This window comes from Eutrigla gurnardus, assembly GCF_963514095.1.
Source record: "Eutrigla gurnardus genome assembly, chromosome: 12".
Classification (NCBI taxonomy): Eukaryota; Metazoa; Chordata; class Actinopteri; order Perciformes; family Triglidae; genus Eutrigla; species Eutrigla gurnardus.
In genome coordinates, this window is record NC_139926.1 from 18466978 (window position 1) to 18481718 (window position 14741).

At 45.9% G+C, this 14741-nt stretch overlaps 1 protein-coding gene across 5 annotated transcripts in view; it reads left to right on the forward strand.

The window, feature by feature from the left end:
- il1rapl1a (interleukin 1 receptor accessory protein-like 1a) overlaps positions 1 to 9649 on the forward strand; it is a 138725-nt gene extending 129076 nt beyond the window's left edge. For 2 of the 5 annotated variants that reach the window (XM_084022834.1, XM_084022835.1), the window contains exons 9-12: positions 1952 to 2098; positions 4394 to 4564; positions 6721 to 6765; positions 7327 to 9649. In XM_084022834.1, coding sequence (XP_083878960.1) covers positions 1952 to 2098; positions 4394 to 4564; positions 6721 to 6765; positions 7327 to 8048 — 1085 coding nt within the window. In that variant the 3' untranslated portion in view covers positions 8049 to 9649. The remainder of the gene's footprint in view (positions 1 to 1951; positions 2099 to 4393; positions 4565 to 6720; positions 6766 to 7326) is intronic. The other 3 variants (XM_084022836.1, XM_084022838.1, XM_084022837.1) reach the window with 3 other exon arrangements.
- The last annotated feature ends 5092 nt before the right edge of the window (positions 9650 to 14741 follow it).

A 14741-nucleotide genomic window follows, 5' to 3' on the forward strand; every position in this document is an offset into this window, starting at 1 on the left:
CTCTCCCCAAGCAGCCAAAACATCATTATTGCAGGTGTAAAGCTTCCAGGTGTTCACAGCATAAACTCTGATTCTTTAAGGTCACTTCAGATGTTTAAATATTATTTTAAGATCACAAACAAGACTTCAACCTCGATTCTCACCCTCAAAGACCTTACAGCACCCTTTCAAACAGCACCGTTCTGGTTCTTTTTTAAATATATATCTCATTCCCTTCCATGCATTTGTTAACAATCTACGCTCCGGCTCCATTCGGTCGTGCCGTTCCTTTCCACGTTTGCTCCAGCAGCTGTGCAGCTATTCTGCCTCTGTAGCATGACGAGTCTGATGCTCTGTTCATGCACTGCTTGTCACCCTGCAACGAGAGGTAATTTGATGGCTGTTTAAACAGCAAATTGGCCCTCAGCTTTTCCCAACAGGCCAATAAGTTCAGCATACAATTACATTTTAAGTCTTTATCTATCTGTCTCCTCGCTTTAATCTCTGTCTCTGTGACCGGCTTTTGTAGATGGCCCAATTCCTTTTGAGTGGTCTTTGTAGACTCCAGACAGCTTCATTTAACTCTCTGTCTCTCTCTGTCTCTGTCAAAGCAGCATTTCCAAGGAGGGGGATGCTAAAGAAAAGCCAACCTCTCTCTCTCTCTCTCTCTCTCTCTCTCTCTCTCTCTCTCTCTCTCTCTCTCTCTCTCTCTCTCTCTCTCTCTCTCTCTCAGGCACATTATTCTGATGTTTATTTCATGTTCCCCCTCCCACAATGCATCACTCACTCTTAAACCCTGCAGGTATGTGAGTGTCTCTGCAGGCTGCCTTTCCTTCCATATCAGAGGAAGGACAGAAATGGAGAGGGAGAAGGCAGCAGGGACATGGTGGTCAATGAAAAATGAACAACTTATAGAGTGAGGATGATGGTAATCTAAAAAGTTATGAGGGAACACGGAGATATTACATTTTACTGGGCCAAATTAACGCCGCTTATCTTCGCACACCGACCAGAGGAGTAACTTTAACACGCTAACACTCCCGCCCTGTCGAGAAATAAGATAATCAAACTGCTTGCATCGGGCCCTAGTGATCTCATGTCACCGACGGACGTGTGAAGATATTTGCAGTGCACATAATCCGTAATGATATAGAGGCTGTATTGCGGTTGCCATGGCAGCCGTGCTGTGTTCCAGTGATATAAGGTGAACCTGTTATAGCTGAGCCGAGCAGGTAAATGCTGCTCTCATACACAACATAAGTCATCCTTCCCCCCACGGCAGGTCTCTGAGAGATGGAGGGGAGATAACAGAGAGGAGGCATGAATGGAGAGTCAAAGGGTGGGGAGGAAGCAAGAGAGATAGATAGAAGAGGTATGGTGGAGAGGAGAGTGAGTGGGAGAGCGAAGCCTTTTGTTTGGAAAATGCCTCCATCCATGTCCAGAACTGTCACAGGTCCCACTGTGGACGGCAGAGTTGTGTCATTCCTGCACCGCTGCAACGAAATGAACCCAATTTCTCATCATCCTCTCTTTCCCCCCCCATGTGTCCTCCTGCACTGTGCCCTCTCATTTTTTCCCAAAGTCATTTACGAGCCTCGCGTCTCTTCCCCCTGAAGATTGATGCCGCTCCGCTCTGAGCCGAGCTCTGGAAAGCCCGATGATTATCCAGCCTTCCAGCTAATGTAAATGTGTCCTATAAGTGCTTCATCCTGTGAGTTTAACAGGGCGACCAAGAAAAAAACAGGAGTATTGTTGTGTATTAATGGGAGGTATGTGTGTTCGCTATATCACGCTGTGGTTGTCTCTGCAGCTTTGAAGCATCTTCTCTGGTGTGTGTGTGTGTGTGTGTGTGTGTGTGTGTGTGTGTGTGTGTGTGTGTGTGTGTGTGTGTGTGTGTGTGTGTGTGTGTGTGTGTGTGTGTGTGTGTGTGTGTGTGTGTGTGTGTGTGTGTGTGTGTGTGTGTCGTCCTCAGCAGAGCTCATGTACACCGTGGAGCTGGCAGGAGGGCTGGGAGCGATCCTGCTGCTACTCATCTTCCTCATCTCCCTCTACAAATGCCACAAGATTGAGCTGATGCTCTTCTATAGGAGGCACTTTGGCAGCGAGGACGTGGACGGAGGTAAACACGACACAAGCAAACCCTATCTCTCTCTCTCTCTCTCTCTCTCTCTCTCTCTCTCTCTCTCTCTCTCTCTCTCTCTCTCTCTCTGAACTCGTTTTTTTCCACCAGGCCTTTTTTCTTCTCCAAACTTAGATGTCATGTTGAGCCTGGATGAATGTGTGTGTGTTTGTCTGTTTTCATGGATGTTAACGCTCTGTTTCTTTACCCATGTGCATACGATTTGTGTGTGTGTGTGTGTGTGTGTGTGTGTTCTGTCAGAGCTTCTATCCATAACAGACTCCCTGGTAAGATACAAATGTCTTCTCCTATCTCAGTGACAGGAGCCCATTTTCCTCTCTCTCTCTCTCTCTCTCTCTCCCTCTCACTCCCCCCTCTCTCTGCCTCTCTCTCTCCCTCTCTTTCCCTCCCCCTCCTCTCTCTCTCTCTCTCCCCCCCTCTCTCTCTCTCTCCCTCTCGCTCCCCACTCTCTCTCCCTCTCTCTCTGCCTCTCTCTCTCCCTCTCTTTCCCTCCCCCTCCTCTCTCTCTCTCTCTCTCCCCCCCCCTCTCTCTCTCTCCCTCTCGCTCCCCACTCTCTCTCCCTCTCTCTCTGCCTCTCTCTCTCCCTCTCTCCCCCCTCCCCCCTCTCTCCCCCCCTCTCCCTCTCTTTCCCTCTCCCCCCTCCCCCCCTGCTCTCTCTCTCCTTCTCTCTCTCCTTCTCTCTCTCCATCTCCCTCTCTCTCTCTCTCCCTCTCCCTTTCTCTGTCTCTTTCCCTCCCCCTCTCACTCCCTCTCCCCTGCTCTCTCTCTCTCCTTTCTCTCCCTCTCCCCCTGCTCTCTCTCTCCCCCCCTCTCTCCCCCCTCTCCCCCCTCCCCCTGCTCTCTCTCTCTCCTTCTCTCTCCCCCCCTCCCCCTGCTCTTCTCTCCCTCTCCCTTTCTCTGTCTCTCTCCCTCCCTTTCCCTCCCCCTCTCTCTCCCTCTCCCCCTGCTCTCTCTCTCCTCTCTCTCCCTCTCCCCCTGCTCTCTCTCTCTCCCCCACTCCTTCCTCCCCCCTCTCTCTCCACCCTCCCTTTCTCTCTCCCTCCCTCTCTCCCCTCCCCCCCTCTCCCCCCCCCCCCCTCTCCCTCTCTTCCCTCCTTCCCCTCTCTCTCCACCCTCCCTTTCCCTCCCCCCTCTCTCCCCCTCTCCCTCTCCCTCTCCCTCTTCTGTTGGCGTAGAGGTGCATGTGATTGTGGGTACATTGCTGCAGAGGCTGCATAGAGAGGAGACAGATTTTCAATTTGTTGCCCATTTAAAAAGAGATCAGTCTCAATATGTCATGGAATGATGCCCACCCTCTGCTGTGGAAGGCCTGATAGCGGGACACGGGGCCTGGGCCGGCTCGGAGATGCTTCCCTCGGCGACAAATAGGGGCGTAAACAGCCCGCAATTGGAGGGCAACTTTGTGTTTTCTCTACAGATCGTAGTTAACTTTTGCTTCAGTTAACGATGTGTCTCTTCGTGTCCCAGTAACTTCCCCCCTCGCTTTCTTTTCGGAAAAAAAACTCTCCGGGAAAAGACGGGAACTCATTTTTTAATCATCGCATTGTATCTACAGTCACATGAATTATCTATTACACGCTGTTTTGTTGACTCAAACTTCCACATGATTAAGTCGTACCGTCAGGGACCCGCAGACACAAGCTGTTTCTGATTTCCCAACTTTGCTAGGTGGTTAATTTGAGGCTGGTTTGCTAATTTGAAAACGCCGTTTGATGTTGGGATGCTATCGGGCTCAGCCGTGGCCTTTCCAGCAAGTTTTCAAAGCGACGTGCGCTCCTCAAAGAGTTTGTGAAAAAGCCCCTCTTCCCTTTTTGGCGGTCCCACAATCCAGTTTGTATCGAGCGTAATGACTAAGACTCGCTGAACGTCACCAGTGGTGCTTTTTTTCCCCCCATTGTCTGCCTTTTCAGTTCTTCTCACTGTCTTCTGGGAAATCATTTGAGGTGGGGAACAAGATATTGCCTCAGTCCTCATTTGAGTATTTTTTTTTTTATCTACCCCAATTTATTCCTCATAAACACAAAGTGGCCAAACACACCACTGTCCAAATGCAATACTTTTGGTGTTGAGTCAAGTCACGTTGTAGTATTTAAAACAACCAAAGTGCTGAACAAGCAGAAGATGTAGATATACAACACAAACACAACAGTCTGTGTGTGTTTTTTTTAAATCTAGACTGCTTTGATTAAAGATACTAAAGGTTGGTTTGGAGTATTTAAGTTTGTATGATGGAAGCCCTTCTTCATGAGGCACTTGGTCTCTCTGTGTTTCAGAAAACAAAGACTACGATGCGTACCTGTCCTACACCAAAGTGGACCCTGACCAGTGGAGCCAGGAGACCAGGGAGGAGGAACGCTTCGCCCTGGAGATCCTCCCCGATGTCCTGGAGAAACACTACGGCTACAAACTCTTCATCCCGGATCGAGATCTCATTCCGACAGGAAGTAAGCGCCGTGGCCGTCCGTGTGTGCGTGGTTGCACGCTCGGTTCATGTATCATATCTGTAGTGGATTGTCAGGGTTGGTCATACGTGTTAGTTCAGAGGGTTAACAAAGGGAGGAAGTACTGGATGTCGGGGTCAGATGTGAAGGTGGAGCAGGAAGTCGTTCATTTAGGGGGATCTGGGACGGGTGTGTTGAAAGCTGACTTAAATGTTGAGATTGTTAAGATTGTTGCGAATCCCGGTGCGATATCCCGGAGATGATCAGCAACCGAGGACTTGAACGTCCAGTCTGGCTGCTGTGGAAGCTTAAAGAATTGGTAGAATATTGTTAAGATACGCCAACAATGTGGAGGACTTGGTGAAAATGTGTTTGAACCCAAATCTAGTGGCCATTCTTCCAGTTTCAGTGAGAACGCGTGGTTGCATATGTGTGACTGATGTATTTGGTCGGAGTTAGGAGTCTAGATGGAAAATGTGAAGGATGAAGTTCCAGGCTGGTTTCACTTCCCCACGGTGTGAATATCAGAGAGTATGAATGGTGATAGCAGATAGACTGGGAGGAAGAGAAGGATTATAGGGAGGATGCGTAGACGATGGAGGCTGAGCAGGTCGGAAGTGATCGACTCGTGGAAATGTGAGGTAGAAGGACAGTAACTAGTTTGATTCCTGATAATCTGGTCTGGATGGTGGAGGAGAAGGATGAAGTGATTAAACTACATGATGTCTAGAGAGGGAGCGGGCGGCCGCTATGTGCTACGATACGCCAGGAAACAATTCCAGCCGGTCGATATTCGGCTGAGGGAGTGCATGGGGTGAGGCTGTTAAGGATGGCTTCCTGTGAAGTATTCAAAACGTTTTCCAGCTGTGGGGCGAGTTGAGTATCGTGGCTGAAAGCGGCGGGACCCGGCGTGGAATGAATGTCGGAGCAGGACGATGAATCAGCCGCCGCTGGCGGGGAACGTGAGCCGCACAGAGAACGAACGAGATGTTTACGGGTTCCTCCAGCTTCTCCGTTATCGGAGTGATTGAGTGTGGGCTACCTGAACCATTAGTGTCCCCCCTGAAGATTGGCAGCTGCGACAGCCGGCGGAGAGGCTGGGAGTCTCGTGAGAGTGGACTGGAGGTGGTGGCGGATATAGGGAGTGTCAGGATTGACGGGACTGAAATGGCTGGAGGAGAATCGCTTTCATGCAGGTCATCGCCTCGACGGTGCAGATTGATGTACAGTTTGATGTTGTAATGGAAGGTAGCGTTGTCTAACTTGTTTTTGATGTAGTTTAGCAGGAAGCGGCATCAGAGGATGGGTCAACCAGGTATAAATCAGTCAGGGTTAGATTAGAGGTGGGGATTTAGCCCATAACTGCTTCACTTTGTTAGTTTGTATTCGTTGTGTGTGCTTCTTCTGTTTTGTTTCTCACTGTCACTGTCTCGTGTTTCAATGTGTCCGTGCTGTTTGGGCAGATTCAAGTTCATTAACACCCACAAAGGGATTGTGGGTGATTAGTCCAAATAAGGAAAAGGAAAAAAGGCAATATTCAGTCAAATCTCTCTGGATAAAAAAAAAGATCACAGCGGTTGCACACTGGCTACTCTCGTTTCATGTGCTGCAGGCATGGGAGCATGCTATGGATTGTGTACCAGGAGCTCAGATATTGAACAAATTCATTATCCTCCCTGGGTTCCATCCATGCATTAATAAATCCATGAAAATTCTGTCTGAACATATTCTCATGCGTGCTAACTCTGCTTAGTAGTCCGTCTGTGCCAGTGTGCTCTAGTTAGTAGTAACGCCGTGTATTTGTACTGTAGGCTTCATGTGAAAGAGATAAAACGCAAACACGTCCTAGTTGGTCCAGATTGAATTAAACATCAGTGGGAAATGTGTGTGTGTGTGTGGAGTCTCCGAGCCCCGCCGCCTCTTCCCTTTAATCAGAAGAGAGTTGCTGCCGGCATCAACGCCGAGCAAACTCATCGCAGATGAATGTCCAATCAGGGAAACATGGTATATTACTTATCATATCCGAAAAATAAAAAAAATATATATATAGAGAGAGAGAGATGAGTGAGAGGAGCCACTTTCACGACTGTGTTGAGCATGTTTCTGTGTCTGTGCTGTGTTCTGCCCTGTGACCTAAATGTCCAAATGTTTATGTTTAGGTCTCACCAATGAGCATTACCAGGATGAAACGCGACTCTTTGGAGGTACTCGCCCTCCGTCTTTTCCCTCTTGTATGAGCTGCTGTCATGTATTTGCTCCTAGAAGGTGTCAGAGAGGCTCTTAGAGAGGCGCTGTTGTGTGATCTAGACAGCGACTCAGCCTAATCCCATACACTGTGCACCCCCCCACCCCCACCCCAAGTCGAGCCATTTAGTGGAGCGCTCGGCTTTGTCTGTGGGTCTGCCCTCCAGAGTATTGATCACAATGCATAGAATAATTCTTCACACTGGAACAAACGACACATAATCAACTGAACAAAGACCATGTTGTTAGATATGTACGACACCGCATGTCCTCCTCTCCACACTATGAGCTACAGGCTAAAATGACTTGTTATTTGACCACATGCTGGAGGTGGAGCAGCAAAATGAGCACCTTGTCATTGTGTTTCGTGTCTCACGCTGTACGTTCTTCCATCGTTGTTAAGTGTGGTCCTCATTAAAATCACATCTCAGAGCGTTCTGATTCTACGACAGCTGTTTCGGCTGCTCTTGTGTCTCACGCACGTTTGTTCTTTTCCTTCCTCCGCCTCCCGTTTCCCGCAGCCTACATCGAGGACGTGGCTCGCTGCGTGGACCAGAGCAAGCGCCTCATTATCGTCATGACGCCCAACTACGTGGTGCGGCGGGGCTGGAGCATCTTCGAGCTGGAGACGAGGCTGCGCAACATGCTGGTGACCGGCGAGATCAAAGTCATCCTGATCGAGTGCGCCGAGCTGCGCGGCATCATGAACTACCAGGAGGTGGAGGCCCTCAAGCACACCATCAAGACCCTCACCGTCATCAAGTGGCGCGGCCCCAAGAGCAACAAGCTCAACTCCAAGTTCTGGAAGCAGCTGCAGTACGAGATGCCGTTCCGGCGCACCGAGCCCATGCTCACCCACGAGCCGGCGCTGGACGTCAGCGAGCAGGGCCCCTTCGGAGAGCTGCAGACCGTCTCCGCCATCTCCATGGCGGCGGCCACCTCCACCGCCATGGCGACCGCCCACCCCGAGCTGCGCTCCACTTTCCACAACACCTACCACACCACCATGAGGCAGAAACACTACTACCGCAGCTACGAGTATGACTTGCCCCCGGGAGGGACCCTGCCACCTCTCTCCTCTCTGGGGAACCAGCACACCTACTGCAACATCCCACTGACACTGCTGAACGGACAGAGGCCTCCCGGGAAGAGCCGAGAGCACAGCCTGGAGGAGGCGCACGCCAACAACGCCATGCTCCCCCTGCTGCCAAGGGAGACCAGCATCTCCAGCGTCATCTGGTAATGATGGACGGGGCTCAGCATCAGCTGCAGGAGGATCGGTCAGAGCCAGACGCGCCGAGGCTCCGTCTGGTGGCTCTTAGGAACACAGTTTATGCTGGTGATTACGCCGCAAAGTGTTTTGGATCCGGCGGGTTCCAACCGTTGTTAACTGGCAGCGAGCGTTGGCGATACGGCAGGTTTTTTTGGACAAAGTTTCCCCTCGTTTTTTTTTTTTTTTTTTTTTTGCTGTTGTTTAAAGTGGACAGAGGCCTCTGTGGCAGAGGATGTTTTCTATGTGGAACTACAGGAGGTACAATGAAAACACTGTTTCATCCACGAGCGAGACACGGACTTGCAAGAACTCCAACATTAAAGAACCAACACTATGGCAATTGTGCACACACTCGCATACACACACACACGCATACACAAATGTGCATACACACAAACAAAAGGAAAACAGGGTCTTGTACATATATTTCAATTTATTTGTAGCATCAGTGTTTTCCTGTTTTGTTTTATTTGTTTTATTCAGTCATGTTTGTTGCCTTCTCTACTGTAGGACTTTGCTTTATCTTGTTATACAGAGTTGTATATTTTTTATTGTTTTCTCTTTTTAGTTGTTTTTTTCCCCCCCCCTCCCTCTTATTTCAATACGCTTGTTTGGAAAGCCAGTATGCCATGTACCTGCGCTGTAGTGTTTCTGGTTTTGTTTTTGTTTGTTTGTTTTTAAATCTTTGTGTAGTTTAAGAGAACATTTTTAACACTTTTTGGAATCGCCTGGACATTTCAGGAGCTTCAAGGAGCTGAATCTTCTTTCTGTTTACCTGTAAAAGGTGCATCAAGTTTAAAAGGAAAACTCTCTTTTAAGAAATCATAGAATATGCAAAAAGAAGGAGGAGCTGGCAGAAATCCACCGTCCCGTGGGACCGAAAAAAGGAGGAGCGATTGGGGGGCAGCGCTAGTCCTCTCCAATCAGACAGACCGGCAGATCTCTCTAAAGCTTCATATTTTCTATTGAAACAAACAGCCTTGCTGTTTTAGAGTGATAGTGAAATGCCTCACCTTAAAAGGAAATCTGTAGATTATTTTAAAAAGAATTCTATTTTTGTAACAGAAAAGAGTTTGCTTGAGAAGTCATACTTATTTGCATTTCATCGACCATTGAAAGGGGATTTGTGTATAAGTGTTATGCTGGTTTTGTACACTTGCAACGTGGTTCCTGGTTTGTTAAGAGGTTTACGGTGGCTTTTTGAATCACACACGAAAAAAAAAATATCCTCTACTCTTCTAGATTCAAAAGCAAAGCATTTTTCAATGTTTTGGTTTTTAAAAGCATAATATTATTCCCATCCTGAAAATTACTTTGGTTCATATGGATAGTTCATGTTTAAGGAAAGAAAAAGAATACATTTGTGTTTTGAAAGACTTTTTAAATATATTTGAAGGTGTGATTTTTGAGTATGCATAGCAAATAGATATGTATTCTATATATAATATAGATATTTATATAAATATATAAACACAATTTTCACTTGGAAAGAAATGTCTATCTTTATAGAAACACAATCATCATCAGTTGCCCTTACTTTCTCACTGCACATTAAAAGCATTGATTTCCTTGATGTTTTTCTTTTGTGTCTGACTTTGACTGTTTGTTGGCAATAATCCATAAAAAACTCCACATTAATAGTCTGATTCATGACGAACACAGACGGGCTCAGGTTTCTTTCTAACATTTAAAATGAGTACTTCTTTCTGGGCGTTAACAGATCCCTCGTTGACATGTTTCCCAACGGGAAAGCTGATGAAATCCACGGTGTTAAAGTTTTAAAATAATGCTTCAGTGGACTAAGAATGTATTTCATGTATTTGTTTAACTCCAAAATGCCCTCTAATGGTGCTTTCCAATCAATGAATCATGAAAGATCTGAAGGAGAGTAGAAGAGCTGCTGCTGTTTCCATGATTCTCACTGACATCATACAACACTAGCATTATCATGAACAGCAGGGGGTCGAGTGCAAAGGAATCTCACGGTTTAAAGTGGGCTGATGTGGGGGTCTGGGGGGCTCCTCCCATGCAATCACCATTTCTTTCGATGCTGGCCGGGGACTTTAGTCTCATCGTATCTCTCCACGTTTCCTTCCTGCCTCTCAGATAGAGGCAGAAATGGTAAAGATAGGCCTTTTAAAAAAGTGCTGATAAAACAAACATTTTGGCTTAAAGCCAATGAGTCTCATTTGAAGAGTGACTCGCTCGGCAACCTAAAACAATGGCGGTGCAGTGCTGCTAAACAGTGCCCTCTCCTGGAGATCCACACCACCTATAAGGGAGGAGGGGGAGGTTTGTGATTGAACGCTGTAAACACAGATGCAGAAAGCAGATTTAGTGATTCTCTGTCATTCCCGGGAGAGAAGAGAGAAAAAGAGAAACTGGGGCAAAGGAAGAAGACGGGCAGAGTTAAAGGGAGAGTGAAAGACAGAGTTTGTCACCTTAAAGGACATTTTTGTTTGTGGCAAGGTACACGGATAGAGCTGTAAGGCTCAGATGGTTTCACAGTATGCAAACACACAGAACAAAACTGGTACAACTGTATAAATGAGACACAGATTAACCGCAAACCACTGGAATTTACTACAGACACCAACATCACGCACAACATGTAATCGAGCACAAGTAGAGCCGGTGACTGTTGCGTGTTGGCAGCCTCCTGCCAGACAGCTGGAGTTTGATTAGCAGACACAGGATTAATAGACTCTTTATCACCTAGAGCAATTAAGGAGTTAATTGGAGAGAAAATAGGCCCCATCGAGAGGGAACATCTAGAGGAGACAGACAGGAATAATCAGGGGTGGAAGTAACAAATTATATTTACTCTCCTTAATGTAAGTCAGGGTTTTTTTTATGTGTGAATATATCAGTAATTTGACTTTTACTTGAGTATTTCGTCTTAATCTCAATTAATAAAAGAAGTGGAAGAGGAAGCTGCTGGTGTGTGGAGTGTAGAGCTGAGCTTCACTGAGGTCAGAAGACATATTTTAGATTCAGTGGCAGAGTGAGGTGTGTCTCTTAGCTGTTGATAAACAGTATTAAAACGCGGTGTAATACGTCATCGTTAGTTGAGGTTCAAAGGTTGCACCTTAATTGATTGCTGGTTGAACGCACCACCCCGCACCGCCCAAGGAGCATGCGAAGTGATAAAAATCAAGCGCACCCACACGTCGCGTGACCTGTAGGCGCGCGCGGAGTTCACGTCCGGTCCAGCTGGAAGCTACATGCTAGGTGATCGTGGAGGGACCGTTTGGCTGCAGAGTCGCTTTGCAGTGTTTGGAACCGTTGAGGGGCTGCAGCGGAGAGCGGACCGGATCTGTGTGTTGCGTGGGGATTTAAACGAGCGGAGAAGGTGCACGCGGAGGATTTGGGCGGCGTCATTCGGACAGGTGAGTCTATTAACGCGCGCGCTAATGCTGCGCTCTTCTATGTGCGCGCGTTGCTGACTTGGTTTGTTTCTTCTCAAAGACTGACTCGGGACCCCCAGATGGGCCGCAGGAGATTTGATCTGGGTCGCCCGATAACTTTCTTAGTCTTTTATCAAACATTTCTATCTGCAGTACACATTTGAGCCACGTGAGGTAACCGTGATGTTTTTACTGGTCTGATACTTGTAGCCTACTTCTGCTATTAAAGGCTAGCATACAGGCTAGCATAGCTCCTCAACTAATTTACACGGTTGTGATTTATCAAAGCATGTCTCTTCTAAATGACTGGTTTTGAGGTGATGCAGAAAGGATTAGAATGTTAAAATATATATATCATAAATAAGGCCTTTTGTGAATAAGTTAGCTGGGGTTTGACGGTTCCTAAAAAAGAAAGTAGTTGCTAATTGGTTGTAAAGTACATTCTGTATAATCAGAATATGTTGGTTTGGACATGTGATGTCTGTTAAATAATACACTTTATTTTGTAGACTAAATGTCTTTTTTTTTATTTAATAAGGTCTAACATATAACCTAGAGCTGGGAAATATATTTATTTGGCGATATGAGATATCTTCTTGGATTTTGGATATTGTGATATATGTGTTGCCTTCTCCTGGTTTAAAAGGCTGCATTAAGGTAAATTGGCATTTCCTTACCAGACATTTCTATTGTTTTCCTTTGCCCACTCAGTTATTGTATCCACCTTACTGATGATTATTTATCAAAAATATCAGTGTTAATATTTCGTGTAAGCATCAACTGTCAACCCTACAATATTGTGGCAATATTAATATACCAAATGTAAGTATGTGGTCAGAAATATTGTGATATTTGACATCTCTATATGGCCCAGCCCCAATATAACCTCATCATCAAAGCCATTTTCCTTTACCCACCCTCTTACCAGTAGTCTGAGTAAATCTACATTTGTACGAACCTTGTACTTGCGTAACTAGCAGTACTTTTACTTAAATAAAATATTCTAGTAGCCTCCTTTTTTCAATTCCCTTGAACAACACTACCTTCAGAGCCACGGTGGGTTTGTTGAGTTTGTGTCATTATTGTCTCTCCCTGCAGTACCTGATCAGACCACTGGGAGGTGTGTGAGAGTAATCGGTGATGGTCTCACATTAACATCCAGTTGGTACCTCATGTTCTCAGCTTATTATTGCCTTGACCTCCTTCCTTCTGGTGTCATTTAATGTTTGATTATATGGGGTTATTCTGTGCTGAATATTCAAGAGAGAAAAAAAGCAATTGCTTCTTTGAGGCACACTTGAACCGCGGCTGCTCTTGTAAACAGATTTTCATTGAGTTTTTGATGAGACTGAGACTGGAAAATCCATTTTCTGGCCTCTTTTTTTTTTATATTTCAGCCGACGCCGTAGCTGGCGTGTGATTTCATAATAAATGTAGCGGTGAATGGAGAGATCCCAGACGAGCAAACACTGATGATCCCATCAGTCTGTCTCACTCTGCATCAAAGAGGAGTTTAATAAGGTTGTTGCTTGCTGAAACTCTTCTGCTCTGTGACTCTGGAACAATAGTCCACCTGCAGGCCGTCACTCACACACCCGTTCTGTCGCACAGCTGCAGCATTGATGCCAGTCCCTCCGGGTTTAAGGTCTGCCCAGGAACAGGATGGTCCAGTGGCTGTCTGACTGATACCAGATGTTTGTCTATATAAAAATAAATATCAATAAATGTGATAATTATCTTCCAATAGAATCATATCTGGAGATATTGTGATGCACGGTTACATCATCATTCACACATCCAAAAACATGGGGATATTGCACGTTGACTGTTTATTTATTCAGTGACCAGAAAACATGATATATCTTGAATTATATCAGGATAGAAGATTGTAGGCATATTGCTCAGGTATCATATCAGATGCATGTCTCATTTTAACTACCAGATTATTCATGTCAGTGAGCCAAACCAAACTGCAGGGACTGAGACCAGGTACAGGCCATCTGGCCTCTGAGTAGAATGGAGGCGGTAATCAGGTGTTCGGGGACTCGTATGATAAAAATCTGGAAATCTTTGCCCCGTTGTTGTTGTTGTTGAGTTGGATCATCACTTAAATCTTTGTGGAATTAATGGAACCTGTATGATGATGCGTCCCTAAATACAGGATAAGCTTAGACGATGGTTGGATGTATGATGATGCTATACGCCTCCAGTATCCGGCTGTGTCTTCAGGAGCCGTCTCTGGATGCTTTTCCTCTGCAAGAAATGCTCTTCTTTGTTATTTTGTAGCGACCCTCCATCCCTCTTCGAGATACTTCCTGCATCCACAGAATACGGCACACTCAGAAAATGACCCAAGGCACTTTACCAAACCATTTCTGTGTGTGTTGGCTGGAGGAGGGTGACGCATGTGTGGTATGCTGCTGCACTCTGGTGGTCTAACACAGCACTTCATCCGAATTTAGAAGTCAGAGCGGTTAAACGCTCCACTTTACCTGTTGGGCAGCGAGCAGCTCTCCGCTGCAGCCGCATCCAGGGATGCGACCGCCAGAGGATTCTGTCGCAGCTCGCGTTTCAAAATGATTCAAAACATTCACAATAATAATCGTGGTTAGTTTACAGAACATTAAGCGACTTGAGAAAGCTGTCTAGCTCACTATGGTGGTGGATGAGTGAAAACTAGATATTTAAAACACATATTCATCCTTTTATTTATACTTATGATTGATCTTATTTAAGATGGTCTTATCTGTGATGCAATAAAAATAGTTGTTTCTTGACAAAATGACACCAGTTTGTTTTAAGTGTCATTTTAAGAGTTTTATGTATTTTCTGGTTTGATTTTTATCAGGATAATATCAAATGAAATGTTTACATCGTCCTGTGATCGGTCACATCTTAAACCTTTTTCATCAATAACTTATATGAGCAGGAGTCGATGAGGATCAGTGTGACTCAGACTTTTCAAGGTGACGCCAGATTTATAAGTAATCGGTGGGTGTCATCGCTTACGTGCTGCGACACATAATCTCCTGCTCGAGATTCTGTCTGGGACTGATTACACACTCGGCCCAGTGAGAAGTGTGTCAGTGATGACAGCGCACACACACACACACACACACACACACACACACACACACACACACACACAGCGAGAGAGAAAGGGACAATAAACAAAAGTTCAGAGTATTTTTTTTATTATATAAAAATAGTTTATATAAAAACAAATAAGTTATGAATTACAGCAGCTGCTTTTGTA